The 20454-nt window shown below is 38.6% G+C and overlaps 1 protein-coding gene across 2 annotated transcripts in view; it reads left to right on the top strand.

Annotated features, from left to right (window-relative positions):
* Positions 1 to 11015, top strand: part of LOC149011544 (serine/threonine protein phosphatase 2A 55 kDa regulatory subunit B beta isoform-like) — a 42642-nt gene extending 31627 nt beyond the window's left edge. Inside the window, exons 10-14 of one of the 2 annotated variants that reach the window (XM_089163865.1) lie at positions 8596 to 8664; positions 8769 to 8860; positions 8942 to 9019; positions 9129 to 9196; positions 9317 to 11015. In XM_089163865.1, coding sequence (XP_089019991.1) covers positions 8596 to 8664; positions 8769 to 8860; positions 8942 to 9019; positions 9129 to 9196; positions 9317 to 9453 — 444 coding nt within the window. In that variant the 3' untranslated portion in view covers positions 9454 to 11015. The remainder of the gene's footprint in view (positions 1 to 8595; positions 8665 to 8768; positions 8861 to 8941; positions 9020 to 9128; positions 9197 to 9316) is intronic. The other variant, XM_089163866.1, reaches the window with a different exon arrangement.
* The last annotated feature ends 9439 nt before the right edge of the window (positions 11016 to 20454 follow it).

The raw sequence follows: 20454 nt of genomic DNA, 5'->3' as shown, positions 1-20454 counted from the left end.
GGGTGGCCTAAGTTGGTAGCAAAAAAGCTAAATTTTTTTTGGATTGTGGAAAGGAGGATTGAATCACATAGTTTTGCAAAAGTCAGATTCACTATAGTATTGCGATGTGCTAATTGCCTAGTTCCTTCCTGAAACAATCCCATTAGGAAATTAGCTCTTCCACATAAAAGTCTTAAAGATCCATTTGACAAACTATCATGGGTTTCTGCTTTGAAGAACACTAGAAACAGTTTCCAAGTGTTTTTGGAAGTAGAAACATTTTTATAGACATTGATAAAACTTGTTTTTGGAAGCAAAAATAGTATCAGCAGGTTTTAGTAGGGTTCCCATGTTTGAAACGCAAATTTTCATGAATACCCTTCTTTAAAATTGTTTCATATAAAGTTAGCCCACACCTAACTTTTACTCTAAAAAACAGACATAAGTTGTTGCATCAAAACTATTTCTTGAAGCAGAAATTTTCATAAATCTCAATTTATGTTTTATAAAACCACCTGAAATGAAATAATTTTATTGCGTTTTTTCGTTTTTGTTTTTCCAGCGAATACCAAAAACGATTGTTTTTTTTTGACTTGTCAAATAGATCCTAATTTTGGGCAACATTTATGTAAAGGATAAGTCTCTAAATTCAAATTCTAATTCAAATCCACAATAACTAGCTCTATCTTTGCTATCTTTTCGCTCCGTCGGGTTTGATTATGTTAGTATCACATTGGTTAATTCAAATATTTGAATTATAATTCATATAATATTAATATACATCTCTCCTCGGTGTGTTCTCTTTCGATTCTACTATTTAACATTTTAGTTTCTTTTATGATAGATATAATCCAAAATTATGTGAGAAGGGTTTTGGAGAAAGGGGAAAATTTAGGGATTGTGAGGGGATTGTTTACCAGGTGGTAGTATATCTAAATATTATTAGGGAAGATGGCCCAGGGGTGTCAATTTGCAACCTAAACCATTAAAACCAAACCGAACCGGCCCGTTATAACCTGAATCAGCCCAAACTGAATCTTAATGGGCTGTGTTTGGGCTGAGGGGGGCAAAGCCTGAATGTTTGGGCTGGTTCAGGCCAGCCCGTGTGCAGCCCATTAACAAGTTAGTTCTACTAAAATATAGTTTTGCTGAAGTTTTATTGGACTAGTTCTACTAATCGTGTTAGTCTTTCTTTTTTTTTTTGTGTCATTTTTTTTAAGAGGTCTTAGTTTTTTACTAAGATATAGTTTTAGAGAGAGTTTTCTATTCAATAGCATCCACATTTTTGGAACATCTATAGCTTCAATTTTGAGCTTCAATTCTCTAATATATTTTAAGTTTAACTTGCACAGTGCCATCAAAATACCTTTTGCTTCAAATGCTTTCTACTTTGGGCTCAAAATTTATTGTTGAGAGTGAATAACAATACTTTTTAATGGTCTGAAAACCATCCCAACCTGAATCCAAAACGTTAGCACAAAGTGTTGGCCTACTTGAGCCCAGACCACACCAAACCAAAATCGAACCGAAACCGTTATTTTGCATATGGGCCATGTTTGGGGTTGGGCTTGGTGTTTTTCAACCCGAAACCATTAAGCCCAAATTGAAACCACCCCAAACCGCACTGTTGACACGCTTAGAAGATGGAAAGGGAAATGGAAAGAAAAGGAAACCTGCGATTAGGTATGGAAGGGTTTGGGATGTTAAGAAAATCAAGGAAGAATTGATAGAGGGACTCAAGTGTTCAATTGGGATGGGAATTATCTTGGGTAAGAGAGGGAGGGTTATGGGATCTTGCGGTAAAGGGAGGGAGGGGTTTGAGACTTGCGGCAAGGGGAGGGGGTGTTCTTGCTGGATTCTTGAAAGAACCCCAAGATTCTTTCATTTTCTTTTCTGTTTTCTTTTCTTATTCTGCCGCAAGAAAGAGAGACTGAGAGAGGGAGACCGAGAGGGTTGGGAGGGAAAGGGGAGCGTTGTAGTGCTGGGTGGGGGTGGGGAGGGGCTCAACAGGGTCTTCTTTTTTTCTTTTCTTTTTTTTTTTTTTTTTGGGGGGGGGGGGGGTTAGGGAAGGGACTGGGGCTGTTGCTGGTCTGGTGCGACAGCTGGGACAGGGTGGGTCAAGGTTGTGCAGAAACAGGGGAGGGCTGGGATGTGTGCGATGGACCTTGGGGAGGTGGGAGAGTGTAGGGATTTTGTACGTACTTGATTGAAAGGGTTACTGTGATTGGATTAGCTGCTGTGGAAGATAAATGATTGCTGGAATTGGTTAAAGACTGCACAAAATTGCTTGATCTTGAGAAATTTGAAGGGAGATTGCTGAATATTGAGGAACTTTTCTAAATCCGACCCTGGTCCTTAATAACTTTTCATTCAGTCCAAAAGCTGAAAATTACATAGATTCTTAAGCTTTTTATACTTTCAAAAGACTCTTACTTGGGTGGGGTTCCATGGTATACAAGGATTCCACCACTTAGCCAAAACCCTTAGATTGAAATTTAAATAATTAAAAGACTTGGACTTCAGTTGGGTTCCTTTATAGATTAGGATCCTACCTCATTACTAGGACTCTTGATATGGAATTCTACTAATTAAAAAATCACATGCTTAATTAGATTTTAAGTTAAGTTAAATAAGCACATGCTAATTTAAGATAGCTAGGACTCAAGAAAACAACTTTGAATCCAAATAAAACTCCCTAAACCAATCCAAACTCAACTCCTTAATTTAAACTCAAATAGAAATATGAAGTATTCTGGAAATAATTTCCGAACTAAAAGGGGGCAAAAATGCCCAAAGTACCCCCATATAGGGGTTCGGCCTGCCTAGGATGGCTTCTTTGAGCTGTCCTGGGGCCCCAGTTGAGGTTTCAGCTAGGAGGTCCTTGTGTTCACATCAATAGTCCCCTTCTTGGAAGCATTCATCTCCTGATGAATGTGCTGATTGAATGCTCCTGACTAATGCTTTGGAAATCCTTGGTATTGACTTGTCCTCGCATCTTGCAATGGGGAGAAAGTAGTAGATACATGGTAGCCAATACTGCTTCTAGACAGAACTCTGAAGAGCGATAGATTGATGGATGTGATCTTTGAGTCTAGGAGCCTCCTTTTCAACAAACTGAGAAGGCATGATGAAAATCCATGGCAATGTATGACTGATGTGATTCCTCCAATATACCCTTTACGGTTAAGGGTGGGTTTAGTGTAGTGCAAAATAGGGGCTGGTGCTATTCTGAAATTTGTGAGCAGCAGCTCTTGCAATTCAATTTCAGGGGCACGTTGATTTCAAGTAGAAATTACTTTTTGAGGCATGTCCTCCGTTGATGTAGTTGCCTTGGCCATGTCCCTGTACTTCGCTTGACCATGTGCCTATACTTCTTAGAGGCACTCTATGTATCTAGTAGGGCTTTGTCTTTGAGGGCTAAGATCTCCACCTCACGATTGGGGCCTTTTGGTCTATTGGGGACTCCTCTATAGTTACCTTAGAAAGCATGGGCAGCATCACTGTACTTTTTACTAATTCATTATGATCCTATTGACTGTCCAAGCGTCCTTCATTGCCGGAAGATTGTTCTAGGACTGCTTCTAGAGGTGGATACTGTACTTCCTCTAGAGGAGTTGGCTGGTGGCTTTGGGAGACTATCTCCCCTTCTTTGTGGACACTTACTGGCTAGAGGTTCTTTGTTGTTGTAGAAGCTAGGGTTGCTGTAGTTGGTGTAGCTTGTTCCCTTGTGGTCTGTCCTATGAGGTTGTGAAAATTATGAGAGTGGATCCCTCTTAAGGACATTACTCAGGTGGTGTTGTAACTCTTGGTTGTAGTCATGAAGGTAGTAAGATTCAAGGGTGGGTGAGCAGTAATGGTGGGACCCTTCATTATCTTCAAACAAAGGGTTCTCATACCTGAATTTGCTGATGTGAGTGCCCTTGTTTCTTTCTCTTTAGTAGCGGTCCTCCTGTTGGTGTCGATCAGCTGGATGTTCTTGTGGAAAAAACAGATGGCTCAAAGCTGCTGACATCTCTTCCCAAGTAGTGGGTTCATTACCTTCGTACATCATTGATCATTCGTCTCCTTTTTGTACTTCCACTGTTCATGGGCTTTATTTATAGCCTCTAAAAAGAAAACAAACTAGAACTCTGACTAGAAAACCAACTTGGTTTCAAATTAACACACTGGTTCTAAGTATAACTCTGACTTGGCTAAAGACTCTAATTCAAATGAGGCTTCTATCATATCTTACTCTACAAAGATCCAATTTGGAATCCAAAAGTAGATATCTAATCCTAGACTGAAACTAGGGACCTTGACAAGGACTCTTCAATAAGTCACAAAATAATGACTCAAATGAGAAAATAAGAATAGATCTAGGGTCCTAATAACAATCTGGACTCAATGGGATCAACATGACGAATTTTTTTGAAATGACCAAGTGACGTATGCAGGAACCCTCCCCCTAAACCCCTAATTTGAGCCCTAAAGCCCAACCAAAGTGGTGCACCTAGTGGGCTGACTGAACCCTCCCAGGGGCCTAATGGTCCTCTTCCCATCTCTTCTGTTAATTATACTAGTTCAGTAATTTTTGTTTTATTTTTTTGAGTCCAAATCTGATTTTGCTTTTTTATTTGAGTTAGTTATGAGAGTCCTAGTTAAAGTTGGGATGCCAATTGGGATCTATTTTAAATTAAGATTCCTTTGGATAATTAGCTATTATTATGCAAGTTAGTTTCTTTTATTTGTGGCTGTTATTTAATTGAGTAGTAAGGGGGATGAAAGTCTATATTATTTGAGTCAAGTTTTGTTTCCTAGCTAAGATTCATTAGTCTTTCCCTCCACTTCTAAGGTTATATATAACCCACCCATCTCATTGTAAAGACAAGTTGAATCGAATACCAAAAAGTCTGAATCTTGAGCAAAATCAAGTGGTGGTTTCTTGGGAGCGCCACGGCAGTTGTGAAGGTCTTCTTTTCCAAATCCCAGCATGCTTCTTCCAATCTTCTCAATCAATTCAACAAGCCAGCAGCATCTCCAAGTAACTACAGAAGCCTAGCTCCCTTCCCCCTCCTCCACCTGCAACCCCCCCCCCCCCCCCCCCCCCCCCCCCCCCTTTCTTTTGCAAGCATCCCCAGCCCTCCATCCCTTCGGCAGCCCTGAAGATGTGTCTCCACCCCCAACCCTACGGCACCCCTCCCCCTTCCCTTTCTCCCTTTCAGCCCCTCCCTTTTGAAAAAGGAAAAAAAAAAGAAGAAAAGAGAGAGAAAAGTGCCCGAGAAACCTTTCCAAGAATCATCTCTACACCTAAGAACCAATCCATAACAACTCCAAACCTATCCACCACTTTTTCTTTTCAAACTGTAGGGTGATCTTGGGTATCTCAAAACCATTCCATAGGAATTTGTTAAAATCCTAATTTATCTCAAACCCTCCTATACCTAACCATATAGCTTTTGTTAACCTTAACCAAGCCAAGACCTTACTGCAAACTTCCTTTTCCATCCTAGGGTTATTCTAGGTATCCCAAGTTCAACCCATCTTGATCTTTTTAACCCTAAAATTTCGCCAAACCCTAATTTTCCCAAACTTAACCATCTCATCTAGGATTGTTAAAATCTCCTTTTCCCAGGTTTGATAATTACTTTTCTAGTTCACAAAGGAAAGGTTTCTGGGCAATCCTTAATTGTAGGGAAACAATCACAGAACCCTAACCCTAGAATTGTGGTTACATCAGAAAAATACTCCTGGTTCATTTAGGGCTGTAGGGTTTGAGAACAGTAACCCTAGGCCCTATGCAACCCCTGGCAACAGTTTACATCACAACCATGCTCAGTGGTTCATTGACTGATGGTCAAAGAAGAGGACTGATGTCACTACAAAAAGCTGAGGCCTTGAGTTCCTTGGTTTAGTTGATGGCCAGATTCGGACATATTCCTTCATTGACTAAATTCTCTAAATGAACATTTTGACTGGGTTGAAACTGCGAAGGGAAGGAAGCTTTGCTTTGCTTACTTGTGATTGAGTGGTTGTGCTAGAGAATGGTGGACAGTGCATGAAAAGAGGCTTAAAGTTGGAAGGCATGAACCTAGTATGTAGGAAGAGATGAAGCACAAGTACATACCAGAGAGTTGCTAAAGCTAAAACAGTGGAAGGTGAGGTGATGATCAAGAATACTCCTACAAAAATCAACATTCATATTGATATTCTTAAGAAGGTAGAGCTTGAGTCTCAAATCTATGAAGAGCATGGTGGGAGATCTCGCGAGACATCTCGGTTTTTTCGTAAACCAAGACAAGATCAAGGGTGAGATCTGCGAAATGGGATATCTCGCTCGAGATCTCGCCATATCGCCCCAAATCTCGCCATATCTCTCTGGAACTCTCAATTTTTGCTTTATTTTTTGCGGATTTCAGCCAAAGTTTCACTTGCAACTACTGTTAGCACACATCTACAACATCAAAGGAAGCTCAATCATCCTCTACTTGTCTTATGAACTTATGCGTTAATGACTTATATAGAACTTCTAATGGTTGTATACTTTTATCATTCTATTCTCAAACGTCAAGATTGTAATACTCATATGAATGTTATCTTGATGGCAGTTAAGTTATTTGATGTATTTGATACACTTGATTTTCATTTGTATGCCTTAATGGTTTTATATTACATGTTATATAACCTTGCATTCTCTAATCCTACAACATTTTGGTTTCACACTATGGGTAGACTTAGAAATCATACTTAGGGCTGTTTTCTCACAAATCCAAGGCCACTAGTGTGTTCAAAAGGCCTTAAATAGGCTAAATACCAAGTTTTAGCCCAAGTGGGATCCTAAAACCCACCAAGATGGGCTACCGAGTTGACGCCTAAAAAATGGCATATCTCGACCGAGATGGTCGAGATCTCGGTTTTTCATGTTAGCGAGATCTCCTACCATGATGAAGAGTAAGGTTACTATAGCTGATGATCATCCTACACAAGGATTTGAAAATATCATTAACACAATAGTACCAGCTAGGGTCATGATTAAGGAAACATTGCGAGCAAAACTTGCATGGAATTGTCACCCCTGATGCCGTTTTTATGATTGGAGAACCTATTGAGGTTGTAATTCTGTGTCACTGCTTTGAAGAGATGATTCTCAATGTTGAAGATTTTCTTCTTAACTTTTTTAGATTACAAGAGTTTTGTTTGGGAATGGGCAAATCTGCCAATCATGTTGCTTCCTCCTCATCACTACCAAATTTGAGGATGAATTTTTTTTCCAAGCTGGAGAGAGTTGATGCAAATTCATCATCAGCTAGGACTATAAGTATTAATGCAGGGCAGAATCAACCCACTTGTTATGGTCTTATAAGCTAGGCCTAAACCCAAGGCTAGTCCATGTGTGAAGAAATGTCCCAAAGTTAATAAATGAGGCTATAATGTGAAATAAGAACTTCATTTATCAAGAGGAACTTTTCTTCGTCAAGAGTTGGATGGCAGTTAAGTCAAATGTTAGGTAAGAGTTAATACTCATGTTAGCAGGTGTTAGTTGATGTATTTAATTTTTTGTCTTTATATTGACTATGTAAAACAACTTAATTAGAGGAATATTAACCTCCCTCATTATAAAATTTGAAGTTGCTATATGCTAGTTTGTTCCCATCGAATCCGCTTGTGTTTGATCAAGGTAGGTTGGTTTTGATAGATCCAATTGCTCCATTTTGTGGTATGGAGCCCGGGTGTCAGTTTCTTTTTAATACTATTTTCTCATTACTGTCTTCAATCACAGTTCTTGCCCCATTTTGGTCTACTTCTATATGCTTCTCTTCCCATCCATCATCTTTAGATCATAGGACACTTCCATCTACCCAAATCTACTCCTTACCATAAGCATTAATCTCTTCCCCTGCATCATCTTTAGATCACAGGACACCTTACGTGTGGGTGGTCACATTAGGACTCATCACAAAAAAGTTTCTCAGATTGGACTCTAGCTGGACTTGAGACTCACATTTAAACAAGGACTCAGTCATAACTTATCCTAGGATGATCCAAAATACAAAATAAGAGTAGATATGGACTCCTAAGAAGTGGACTGAAACTAAGGGATTCCCTTTCTAATGGGGACTCCTAGCCTAAATGGGACTCTTGAATAACTTGTCTTCAACTCAACCAAATTTTAAAACAAAAGTAGATTTAGGATCCTAAACATGCTGGATCCAACAAACCCTAATTTGACTCAACTAGAATAATGCAAAACTAAAGTGCCCCTAGTTCACTAGAGGGCCATACTGCCTTAGGGTGTTGGGCGATTAGTCTATTACCCGAGGCCCTGTTTCAGCTCTTTTCGTGGCCCTGATTCTGGTTCACATCACAGTATCTCTTCATTTGTATTTCTCCCCTTTTGGCTAGTTGGAATAAGTTACAGATCTGTCACTGAGCTTGTATTATTAATACATCTGACAACCATCCTTTTTGTTAAAAAAATACAGTTCTTTCTTTCTCTTTATTTTTTTTCTTGGGGTGGTTTTCGCAGGGGAAGGGGGGGGGGGGGGATCTCAAACTTGTTATTTGAGGAAAAATTTTGAAGATCATCTTTTGGCTTGTCATCTAACTCACTAACTCACTAACTTTTGCTGTTAACAGCTATGGGACATAAACATGGATTCTGGTCCAGTTGCAACTTTCCAGGTTCATGAATATTTAAGACCTAAGGTATTTTTATTTCTATAAGTTCTTGTTTCTAAAATTTTTGTACGATAATTGATGTATTGCTGCGTGATTGTGGGCTTATCACAATAGTGCTTGATCTTGGCCAGCTATGTGATTTATATGAGAATGATTCAATCTTTGACAAGTTTGAATGTTGTCTGAGTGGTGATGGACTCCGAGTTGCCACTGGATCCTACAGGTATGCAGTTCTTTTCATTGGTACATTGGTTACCATGTCTCTATCTGAATATGTGATGCAGTCATGTTACTTTTGTTGCAGTAATCTGTTCCGTGTGTTTGGTTGCACTGCTGGCAGCACAGAAGCAACATCATTAGAAGCCAGCAAAAATCCCATGAGGTATATTATTCCTATGATATCTTAGATGATGTAATGATTGAAGTCTCAATCATCTGCAAGCCCTCAGACTGCTCTTTTCATTTCTCACCATACCTCAAATCTTGATCAGGAGACAAGTGACAACCCCATCAAGGCCTTCAAGATCCCTAAGCAGTCTAACGCGAGTTGTCAGACGAGGTGGGTCATCGCTTAACTTTTCGAGGGAGCTATTGATAACTTATTGTGGACATCCTTATTAGCTGCATTCTTTTGAATTTTGGTCACCAAAGTAACATGGCTTTCTTGAATCTGTTCCAGGAGCGGATAGCCCTGCAGTTGATACTAATGGAAATGCTTTTGATTTGACAACAAAATTACTCCACCTAGCCTGGCACCCAACGGAAAATTCACTTGCCTGTGCTGCTGCTAACAGCCTGTACATGTATTATGCATAACATTGGTCTGATAAGAAATATGGTTTTTGGGAAGCTCTTTTGTTTGCTGTTGAAGGCCACCTTGCGTTACCAACCAACCAGTAAAAGTCGGAGGCTGCATCATATCCCTCAATGCATTGGCATCCCATAGATTGTAGCACGTTATCTGAACTGAGGTCCAAAAGTGGACGTCTCTCATCCACGAGTAGCTTGTCTTTTGTTCCAGGGTGGGCAGCACTCGTGTCTGATTTTTCCATTCGTTGAAGAAAAGATGCAGTTCTGTTCTTATTGTGTTGGGTTTAGGTTGAAGAAAAATGATTCTAGCTCTCCTACAACCAAAACAAAGGGTGTTCAACACTGCTGCTAGGTTTGACATCAATGGGATTCTTATTCAAGTTGGAGGCAAAGGTGATGTCGATCTCATTGGCACCTAGGGCATGGGGCTTGTATTGCTGTACCTACACTTTTGAGGGCTTATGAAATTTTATCATGATTATTGTCATATCCAAGCTAACCCTTCTTTCCCTCTGTTTCAAGTTGCCACTCTAGTTTTCATTTCTTGTAGGTGCCAAGTTATGGTGCCCAAGGATGTTGCGGAAACTGAAGTCCCTTGTTGAATTCTACTTTGCTTGGGGTTTTCATATTCTTTGTTGGGCATTTGGGTACTTGTAAATTTGAGGAGTTGGTTGAAATAAGCGTGGTCTCTCTCTCTCTCTCTAAAAATGGTTTTATGCTGGCAACATACACAAATCTATCTTCTCATCTGATTTTTTGAACGTCTGAGATTGGGTTTAAAATGGTTATGCTCAATTGAAGCGGTCATCAAAACTCTTCCTGCAGGATAGCCTCAACAACATACCGTTTAAGCGTTGCACTCCCAGAACACTCCCAGAACAGAGTCGGAAGTTTGTTCACTTAAGTGGCTAATATTTCAGTTTGCCCAATCTAGTGAGCTTTGACATATAAGCCCACTGAAGTTTACACCAAATTTTCATTTTGCTAAACGATAGTTTATTAACCTTTGACAGTTAAGTTTCCAAAAGGGTATTTATTTTTTTGTCATTCTGCCTGCTTAAGTAGCTTATTTCAGTTGGCCAATTTTATGAACTTGAGAGGTTACAAGAAACCCAATGTTAAGTGTCTAATCTTTACTGTTAAGTTTTTATGTGTTAGTCATAAATACTCCTCGTCCATGAGAATGATGAAAATACCCCTTAATGTGTATACAACCCCTAGGTGCATAAAGATATTCTTCCTTCACCCACCTTCTTATATCTCGCTGGAAATCTCACCACTGCCGGCGACCACCATCCCCACCTCCCCCCTCACCGTCCCTTGACGCTTCCAAATGCCTTAACCAAAAAAGAGTCCATTAATGGCCTCTTACCAAGAAAAACTCTATTAATAGCCAAGAATTACACGGCCATATCCTGCCAATAAGAATCTGCAGAATCCCCATCCTCTTCCCTTTTGCTAAACATAATTGCCTTATCAATTCTTTCACCATTACATCTTCATTTGCACCACCAGAAAACGTGAACCCTGAGTCTTGAAAAGAAATCCAGAACCAACAACCTCCGAAAGCCTAGACCCTATCATTCTAGAATTCGAAGACCCTAATTTCCCCTAGTGGCTGAAAAAATGGCTGATCTTTACAGGACTACTGTTGACATGGGAACGATGGCTTGAACCCAAAATTACCCGATGGTCATCTTTTCTCCGGAGAAGAAATCATTGCCTAGGTCTAGGGTTCCGACGTGAATAGGTGAAGAAAAGGGCGACATCTTCAGTTCATGGCGGCCGAAGATTTGAATATGTGAATCCAATTTTAAAGGCTTCATAGTCATATACGTTAGAAATTTTTATTCCTCTCTCTGCTAAGAAGAAGGCTGCTAAGTGATGCAAAAAGAGGTTAGGGGTCTTCAGAGGTATGTGAATTTGGTTTCTCCACTGAGTAATCGGATATGGGTTACAGAGGACTTAGTTGTAATCTCCGAGTCCAAGGAGGTTGATGGAGATATCATCATTGAGACCGTTCTTGATTAGGTGAGAATCGACTCGATAAGATTTTTAGTTTCAATTTCTTTGTTCATTCCTAACTTTGTGATTCTTTTCATATTCCATATTAGGCGTGATAATGATGATTTTTCATCATTTCCCTAATTGTCTCTAATTTGAATTCTTTCTATATCATTTCATCCTCTTTTTTGAATTTTTTCCATATCATTTCATTTTCTCATTTGAATTATTTTCATTCAACACTCCTCTCATTTGAATTCTTTCCATTCATCACTCCTCTCATTTGAATTCTTTCCATATCATTTTATCTTCTCATTTGAATTCTTTCCATTCATCATTCTTTACATTTGAATTCTTTCCATACCATTTCATCCTTCCATTTCATCAATATCCTAATTTGGCTTTGGCTTGATTAGGTTTCTCTATTAAATCATTTCCATGCAAACATTTCCATGTTTTATATCTTTCTTTTATTGTTCATAATTACCTAACAGTATGGGATGTATGCTGCCTATATATTTGAGGTTCTCTCATATAAAAGCATTCAACCATTTTTCCCATTGAGGTTGTTTCTTAATATGGTATCAGCCTAACACACGATTCTACATCTTCATCAGCCACGTCTTCTTCTTCCTCATCTTCCACCTCTTCTTCAATGGCTACCAATACTACCTCTTCAATGGATTTCTCTCATATGGTTCACTCTTTTGCTACAATTGTGATCCCTTCAGCTGTTGCACCATCTTTCACCACAGATCAGTATCATAAACTTATATCTCTATTGGAATCTGGTAACATTCCACCATTGGCAAATGTTGTAGGTAAAGTATCTTCTCTATGGGTAATTGATTCAGATGTCAGTCTTCATATGGTTTCCGACAGTCTTCATATGGTTTCCGACTTATCTTTATTTCATTCGGATAGTCTTGTTCCTCACACCCAATCTATTCGCCTTCCAAATGGTGGTTTTGCTCCCGTTACTCATATTGGGAATTGCAGCCCCATACCCACTTTACCTCTCACGACCGTATTACATGTTCCTTCCTTTGGTTTTAATTTATTATCTGTTACCCAACTTACCCATAACTTCATTGTTTCATAACTTTCTATCATGATCATTGTGTGATACAGGACCTACGCACGAAGGAGATGATTGGGCTAGGCAAGGCGTACAATAGACTTTATTATTTGGAGTTTGATTATCTCGCCGCTGCTGTTGTTTTACCCACCAAAGACCTTTGACATTCTTATTTAGGCCATCCATCTTTAAAGGTTTCTAGTTATATTGCACATTTGGATCTAGATATTTCTTTTCCTAAAGATTGTGTTTGCTCCATTTGTCCTTTAGCTAATCAAATTCGACTTCGTTTTCCATCTAAACAATTTCTACCACCTCTTGTTTTGAATTGATACATTGTGACATATGGGGCTCTTACTTCGTTCCATCAATTTGTGGTGCAAAATATTTTTTAACTATTGTGGAAGATTTTTCATAATGCGCCTTGGTGTTTTTGTTAAATCATAAATCTGATGCTTGGTCCCGATTAAGGGAATTTTTTACTATAATCAAAACCCAATTTAGATACCAAATTAAACAACTTCGAACTAATAATGGTCATGAGTTTTATAATCACCATTCAAATGCCTTTTTTACAACCCATGGTATTATTCATCAACATAGTTGCATTGATACACCCCAACAAAATGGGGTTGTTGAACGCAAACACCGCCATCTTCTTAATATGGCCCGTGCTTTACCTTTTCAAGCAAGTCTACTTCATAAGTTTTGGGGTCTTTGTGTTTTGACAGCCGCTTACCTAATTACCATTTACCCACCCCGCTATTACATGGTAAGTCACCACTTCAGTTTTATTTGGCAAGCTCCCTTCATATTCTCGTCTTCAAACTTTTGGATGCCTTTGTTATGGTCATAATCATTCATCCATTCGTCATAAATTTGATCCCCGAGCATCTCCATGTGTTTTTATTGGGTATCCATATGCACAAAAAGGGTATACAATTTATGATTTACAAATACATAAGGTTTACATTAGTCGTGATGTCACATTTATTGAAGATTCTTTTCCTTTTTCAAAATTGTCATCCCCATTATTGCCTGTTTTACCCATTGCAACTTCAGATATTGATAGTTTACGGATTTTTATTTGCGGTAGCTGCCAACGGTCGAGATTCGACCAACTCATCAAAAATATGTTGAACGGTCCAGATTAGAACTTCAAAATATTATATTAAAATATAATTTTTTTTCTTTTACATTTTTAAGGTTTATAATTTATAAATTTACAAAGTCAGCCCCTATAGGTAAGGGAATCCAAACTGACAAACTCAACCTTCGGTGCAAATAAAAATCTAGTTTTCTGCAGAGGCTGTGTGAGACGATTCAGGCAGTCGTAGAGGCAACTGTGTGAGGAATGATCGCAAGCAGAGCAGGCTTGGTTTGAAGGCACTTTTGTAAGGCACAAAAAGGCTTGTTTCTTGCAAATATAGGGTTTCTTCTTCTCCCATTTTCTCAGAAACAAACAAGAATAGCAGGGGGTGTGATTGAGATGTCGTCGAAGAACACTCACAGACGTGATGTTCAGATTCCTGAACCATGTACTCACCTTGCTGATTTCCATAGTCCTCATCTCCTCTTTGCAATGGACTCGAACCTCTTCCCATGAGGATGAGCTCCCTTGGATCGGAAGTCCACGGCTGATAATCCACCCTCCTCTTGATCAGATTCTCCGGTGGCACAATAGAAGGCAAAATAGAAGGGCAAAATAAAAGGGCGGAAGTAAACCGAAATGAACAAGGAAAAACCCTAGTTTTCAAAAAGATAGTTATAAAAGAATTGCATATAAATTAAGGTTGGTGGTACTCTTGATGCCTTTGATGGAGAGATAGAAGTCATGAGAAACCATGGCAAAACAAACGGATCTCTGAAGGATTCATGCAAATTTAAAGATCTTCCTTTATAGATGCTCTAATCTTGTTTTCGTTATTTGAATCAAAGATCTAATCTGTTTTTTTTTTTTTTTCTCCAGTTCGTTGCCATTGAGGTAAACCAAAATGAACTAGGAAAAACCTAGTGTTCTGTTTTTTTCCTTTTTTTTCCCAGTTCGTTGCGATTGAGAGTTAAAAAAGAGATGGAAGAGGTGAACGGAGGCTTATCAGTCGGCGGAGATTCCTATTCGGCTACCTACATTACAGGGGCTGAGTTTGTAAATTATCTAATTTCTAAAACCTTAAAATGAAAAAGAGAAAATCATATTTATTATTTTTAATCTGAACCGTTGAATATCAAATTGATGATGTGGTCGAATCTCGACCATCGACAACTGCCAGCAAGAGTTGCCGCAAATAAAAATCCCAAGCCCATCTTGTTAGATCCACCCTTATCAACCACACCCTCTCCCCAACCGGTTGAAGAACCTCCTTCACCCACCCTCCCATCCACTACCATCTCTCGACCATCTCAGGTTCATCGACTGCCACCCCATCTTCAGGACTATTATTGTTACGCCATGGATCCCCAAGCTCCTCCTTCATGGACAGATACTCTCACTCCTGAAAATTGTTTTTTATCCTATTATAGATTATCCTCACCCCATTTCAGGTATCTCAAGGCCCTCAATGCTATAACTGAACCTACAAGCTTTGCTAAGGCTATTATTTCACTTGATTGGAAGGAGGCAATGGACAATGAAATTGCAGCTCTTGACCTTAACAAGACTTGGTCTCTTTTACCTTTACCCCTAAACAAGAAACTTATAGGTTGTAAATGGGTTTACAAAATTAAACGGCATTTAGATGGGTCAATTGAGCGTTATAAAGCGCTTTTGGTGGCAAAGGGTTATACTCAAATTGAAGGGGTTGATTTCCATGAGACATTTGCCCCAGTTGCTAAGTTGGTTACTGTTAGAATACTTCTTGCCATTGCTGCCATCAAAGGATGGTCCTTGCATCAATTGGACGTGAACAACGCCTTTCTCCATGGCGATCTTGATGAAGAGGTATATATGACACTTCCACCTGGTTATCATCGAAAGGGGGAGAAATTGATTTGTCGCTTGCACAAATCATTATATGGGCTTAAGCAAGCATCTCGTAATTGATTTTCCAAGCTTTCTGGTGCCCTTATTGATCTTTGATATACACAATCTAAGGCAAATACTCTCTGTTTTCTCTACTTATAAAGTCTTCATCTACCTTTGTACTTGTTTATGTTGATGACATTTTAATTGTTGGATCTAATACAACTGTGATTTACAACTTAAAATCACTTCTTCAGCAACATTTTCGGATTAAAGATCTTGGATTGCTTAAATATTTCCTTGGTCTTGAGGTGGCATGTTCCAAGAAAGGTATTTTCATCAACCAAAGAAAATACACATTGGACATCTTAAATGATGTTGGTTTCACAGGTGCTAATCCGACTCAATTTCCAATGGAACAACACCTCAAGTTAACTACTTCTAATGGTGAGCCCTTACCTAATCCAACACCATACCGTCGGTTATTGGGAAGACTTATTTATCTCACAATTACTTGTCCTGATATTGTTCACACTGTGAATGTTCTTAGTCAATTCATTCATGAGCCTCGTAAACCTCATATGGATGCTACTAATCGTTTACTTCATTACCTCCATGGCACTCCAGGACGGGATTCTTTTTTCTGCTGATAGTGAGTTATCTCTTCGTGCTTATTGTGACTCAAATTGGGCAAGTTGTCCTATGACTCGAAGATCTACCACTGGATATTATGTATTTCTTGGTTCCAACCCTTTATCTTGGAAATCTAAAAAAATCTAAAAAAACAAGTTATTGTGTCCCACTCATCTGCTGAGGCTGAATATCGTGTTATGGCTGTCATTACTTGTGAACTCATGTGGTTAGTTACATTGCTAAAAGATCTTGGCATCATGGTCCCTCGACCAATCCCTTTATTTTGTGACAATCAAGCTGCTTTACATATTACTGCGAACCCAGTCTTTCACTAGCACACCAAGCACATTGAGATTGATTGTCATGTGGTTCATGATCAAGTTTGATATGGTCTTAGTCAACCCACCTCCACCACTAGTGCTGTTCAAGTTGCTGACATTTTCACCAAGACCCTTGGAAAAGATTTATTTCTCAGTCATAGAGGCAAGTTGGGAGTTCTTGACATTCACTCTCCAACTTGAGGGGGAGTATTAGGCGTGATAAGGATGATTTTTCATCCTTTCCCTAATTGTCTCTAATTTGAATTCTTTCCATATCATTTCATCCTCCCATTTGAATTCTTTCCATATCATTTCATCCTCCCATTTGAATTCTTTCCATATCATTTCATCTTCTCATTTGAATTCTTTCCATTCATCACTCCTCTCATTTGAATTATTTCCATATCATTTTGTCTTCTCATTTGAATTCTTTCCATTCATCATTCTTCACATTTGAATTCTTTCCATACCATCTCAGCCTTCCATTTCATCAATATCCTAATTTGGCTTTGGCTTGATTAGGTTTCTCTATTAAATCATTTCCATACAAACATTTCCATGTATTATACTTCTATACAAACATTTCCATGTATTGTATTTCCATGTTTTATATCTTTCTTTTATTGTTTATAGTTACCTAACAGCATGGGATGTATGCTACCAATATATTTGAGGTTCTCTCATATGAAATCATTCGACCATTTTTCCCCTTAGGTTGTTTTTTAATATTTCATTACGAAGATAAGTGATCATAGTTTAGCTTATTTATCGAAGGCAAAGTCTGCTTGTGTTCTCTGATTATTTTGTTACTTATTTTCTATATCCAGTTTTAGGGTTTTGAATTAGTGGAGGTGAGGTGGTGGTTGTGATTTGCGGCGAGCTGTAGGAAGCTCCCTTCGCCCACCCTAAGGTTAAGTACACACAGTGAGAGGAGTGAGGGACATTTAGGTCATAACATATTTCAACTTAACAGCAAAGGCTAAAAAACAAATGTTGAGTTTTTTTGTAATATTTTAAGTTGATGACTTTGGGCTGAAATAAAATCAACTTAAGTGGACAAACAAGAGTTTGGGCTCAACTTAAGTGGGCAACATGAAAAAAAAAAAAAAAAAAAATAAAAAAATAAAAAAAAAAAAAAAAACTTTTCACAATTTGAAATGTGTTATAACTTAAATGCCCTTGCCTATTTTGTGGAACTTCACTTAATTTTTTCAAAACAAACCCCTCTCACTCAATGTGGATGCATCTTCTTCCTACACCTCACTAACAACCACCATCCCTTTGCAATTGGCTTACAAAGATCTCGATCTCGACTGTTCGCAGCAGGTGTTGCGCATTAATTACATAGCACCCAAGCAATTTTCGGCAACCCACCCCCCTTTGCAAATACTCTCCTTATAATATAATATTCGAATGTACACAAAATTACTTCATGGCAACATTCTCGATTTTAAGCCATCAATGCACATACAACTGTTTCATATCCGACAATCCAACTTATCCTTCTCCGTGTTTGGTGTTCGTTTTTGCTTTGAAGAAGCTCCTCCATGTCTTACTTGCCGAGCTTTAGATTGTCTTCATGGCAAATCGGCAGCATGATGTCGCACGGCCATGGCCTTCTGGTCCTAGCCGAGGAGAGAGCCAAGGCTGGTTCCTCTTCTAGTGTCAGCCAACAAGATAAAGAAAAGACCGACGTAACTTACTACGTTATTGATCGTTTCATTCTATTTTATGTTAGATTGACCAATTCCCTAAATCTATTCTTACTTGAAAAAAACTGACAATTGACGATGGTGAGATATTTCATTTTTTTGTTCAAGTAGATTGATTGACTTATTGGGAAGAGGATACAATTGAGGGGTTAAGCTTAAGTGTTGCACTATGTTGCTGACCAAGATTTCGATCTCGACTATCCATTTTGGTTTACACCACCTTCGAAATGGACAGTCGAGATTTGATCTCCACCGTCGGCAGCACATGCTACGCATTAAATGTACAACATTCAAGTTTGATGCACAACTGAGTGGTTTTGAGTCTTATGACCTATTTAATCCAATAAGGAATAAATTCACCCAATGAAATATAATGTACAAAGAGGCAAGGAGGACTTTCCGGTTAGAGATTGGAAGCTTTAGTAAACAGAGAACTGTTTTGATTCTAGTGGGCTCACCAACACTCATAGGTCTTATTCTATGGATCACTGAAGGATAAGTTTCTGATTCCAACCTTGTATTGAAGGATAAAGATGGCAAGGAATCTCCAGCGACAAAAGTGCCGGCTATTAAGCCATCTGGATCTCAGGTGGTGGCTGAAGTTGTTGTTGAAAGATTACGTGGATATATTAGTCTCATCGTTGTTGTAAAACCCAGCCCTACCCTTGACCCGGAAACCTTGTTATTTGTAGGTCCAGTGACCCGAAATAAAGTAAGAAGTCAGCTTTGGGCCATCCCAGTGGAGGACTTGGTGTCTGGCTTTGAATCCATGAAAGTTGATGATGAAGTTCTATTTATGAAAACTGAATCTTGATGAAGATCTGATTAGTTGATGGACTTGGAGTGCTCTCTATCTTGGTTTGAAGGCATTTCTACCTATTAGGTAAGTCACTTGACTTGTGTGCAAAACCCCTTTAGGATTGGATTTGATCTGGGCCTTCAATTCCCTGTTTTGGATTTGCTGTTAGCATTGGTCGACTGATTGGTCGACCGCCAGTCGACCAATCCACTCGACCAATGAGTGCTGTCTTTGGCAATTAGGTTTTTCTTGCTCTATTTAAGCCCAATCTCGAGTCCACTTCGTATTTGCTGCCTCCAAACTCTCTGGAACGAACCAAAGACCTCTGCAAGTCATCTCCCTTGCATCCTTGGTGTTTTCTTGACGGATCTTCGTCGAAACTCTTCCTTTTGCATCAAAAGGTATGTCTACTCTCTCTTCTTCTCCTCCATCTTTGTTTTTCTTTCCTTTTTGAGTTGAGACGTAGAAGAGATGCTGCATTCTCTGTTGCAAACATCTCTCGAACATGTTCTCATGATCATCCTAGGATTTGAGGCTAGAACAATGATCTTAACCATGATCATTGCAAGCTTTTGAAGGAATCATGATCAAACCATGATCTAATCTTGTTAAACTTCTGATTTGAATTCTGATCTCTTTGGATCTTCTATATTGATCAGGTTAGTAGTTAATTACTGTGTTTTCTTTCCATGATCCATAATCTATCAATTTCTAGTTGTTCTCTTCTACCATACTATGTGTTCTTCATGAAGCATGGTAGTTACATATATGGTAGGTTTTATTTCCTTATTTAGATTTATGCTTCTAAGCCTTTTTCCTTGAAGATCTAAGTATGTTTTCATGATACCTTTACCTGAAGCAATGATCCATCCTCCTATTGTTCTTGTCTTTGATTTCTATTTCGAATTCATCAAGATCCATGGTTGATCTAATTATGGTAACTTTTTGTTTCCTAATTTGGATCTTGATATCTTGATTTGATTGGTGTTTTGAGGTCCCCTATATGTTAGAATACTATTGATGTAGTTTACCCCTTGATTAGTACCCTTTTGAACCACCAAATTCGGATTTCATATCTTAAAACTCTGTTTTTTTTAGGCTCTCGTCTGCATTGGTCGATCGATTGGTCGATGGACCAGTCGACCAATCCACTCGACCAATGAGTACAGCAACTCCAGAATTGGTCTGTGTTGGATGTTTTGGTATCTTTTCTGTTAGGGATCTTTCCTAATATGTTGTATATACTTGTTTAGGATCTTCTTCTCAAGTTTGCCAAGATCTTACTTGATTTCTTAGGATTCCTTTGCGAGTTATAAAAGGTAAGGATGGTTATTTCCTTAATTACATAGATAGCATGAATCTAGTTTCTATATTTGAATATCATAGATATGATTCCTAAATTAGATTCTTACAATGATATACTACTGTTGCATAACTTTGATTACAGTAGCATTACTTATTCATATTAAATTGATTCATGTATGATTTACTTATCAATGTTA

This window comes from Hakea prostrata, chromosome 7, assembly GCF_041222555.1.
Source record: "Hakea prostrata isolate BN-2017 chromosome 7, UWA_Hpros_2, whole genome shotgun sequence".
NCBI classification, from domain to species: Eukaryota; Viridiplantae; Streptophyta; class Magnoliopsida; order Proteales; family Proteaceae; genus Hakea; species Hakea prostrata.
This window is presented reverse-complemented; position numbering and strand designations above follow the sequence as displayed.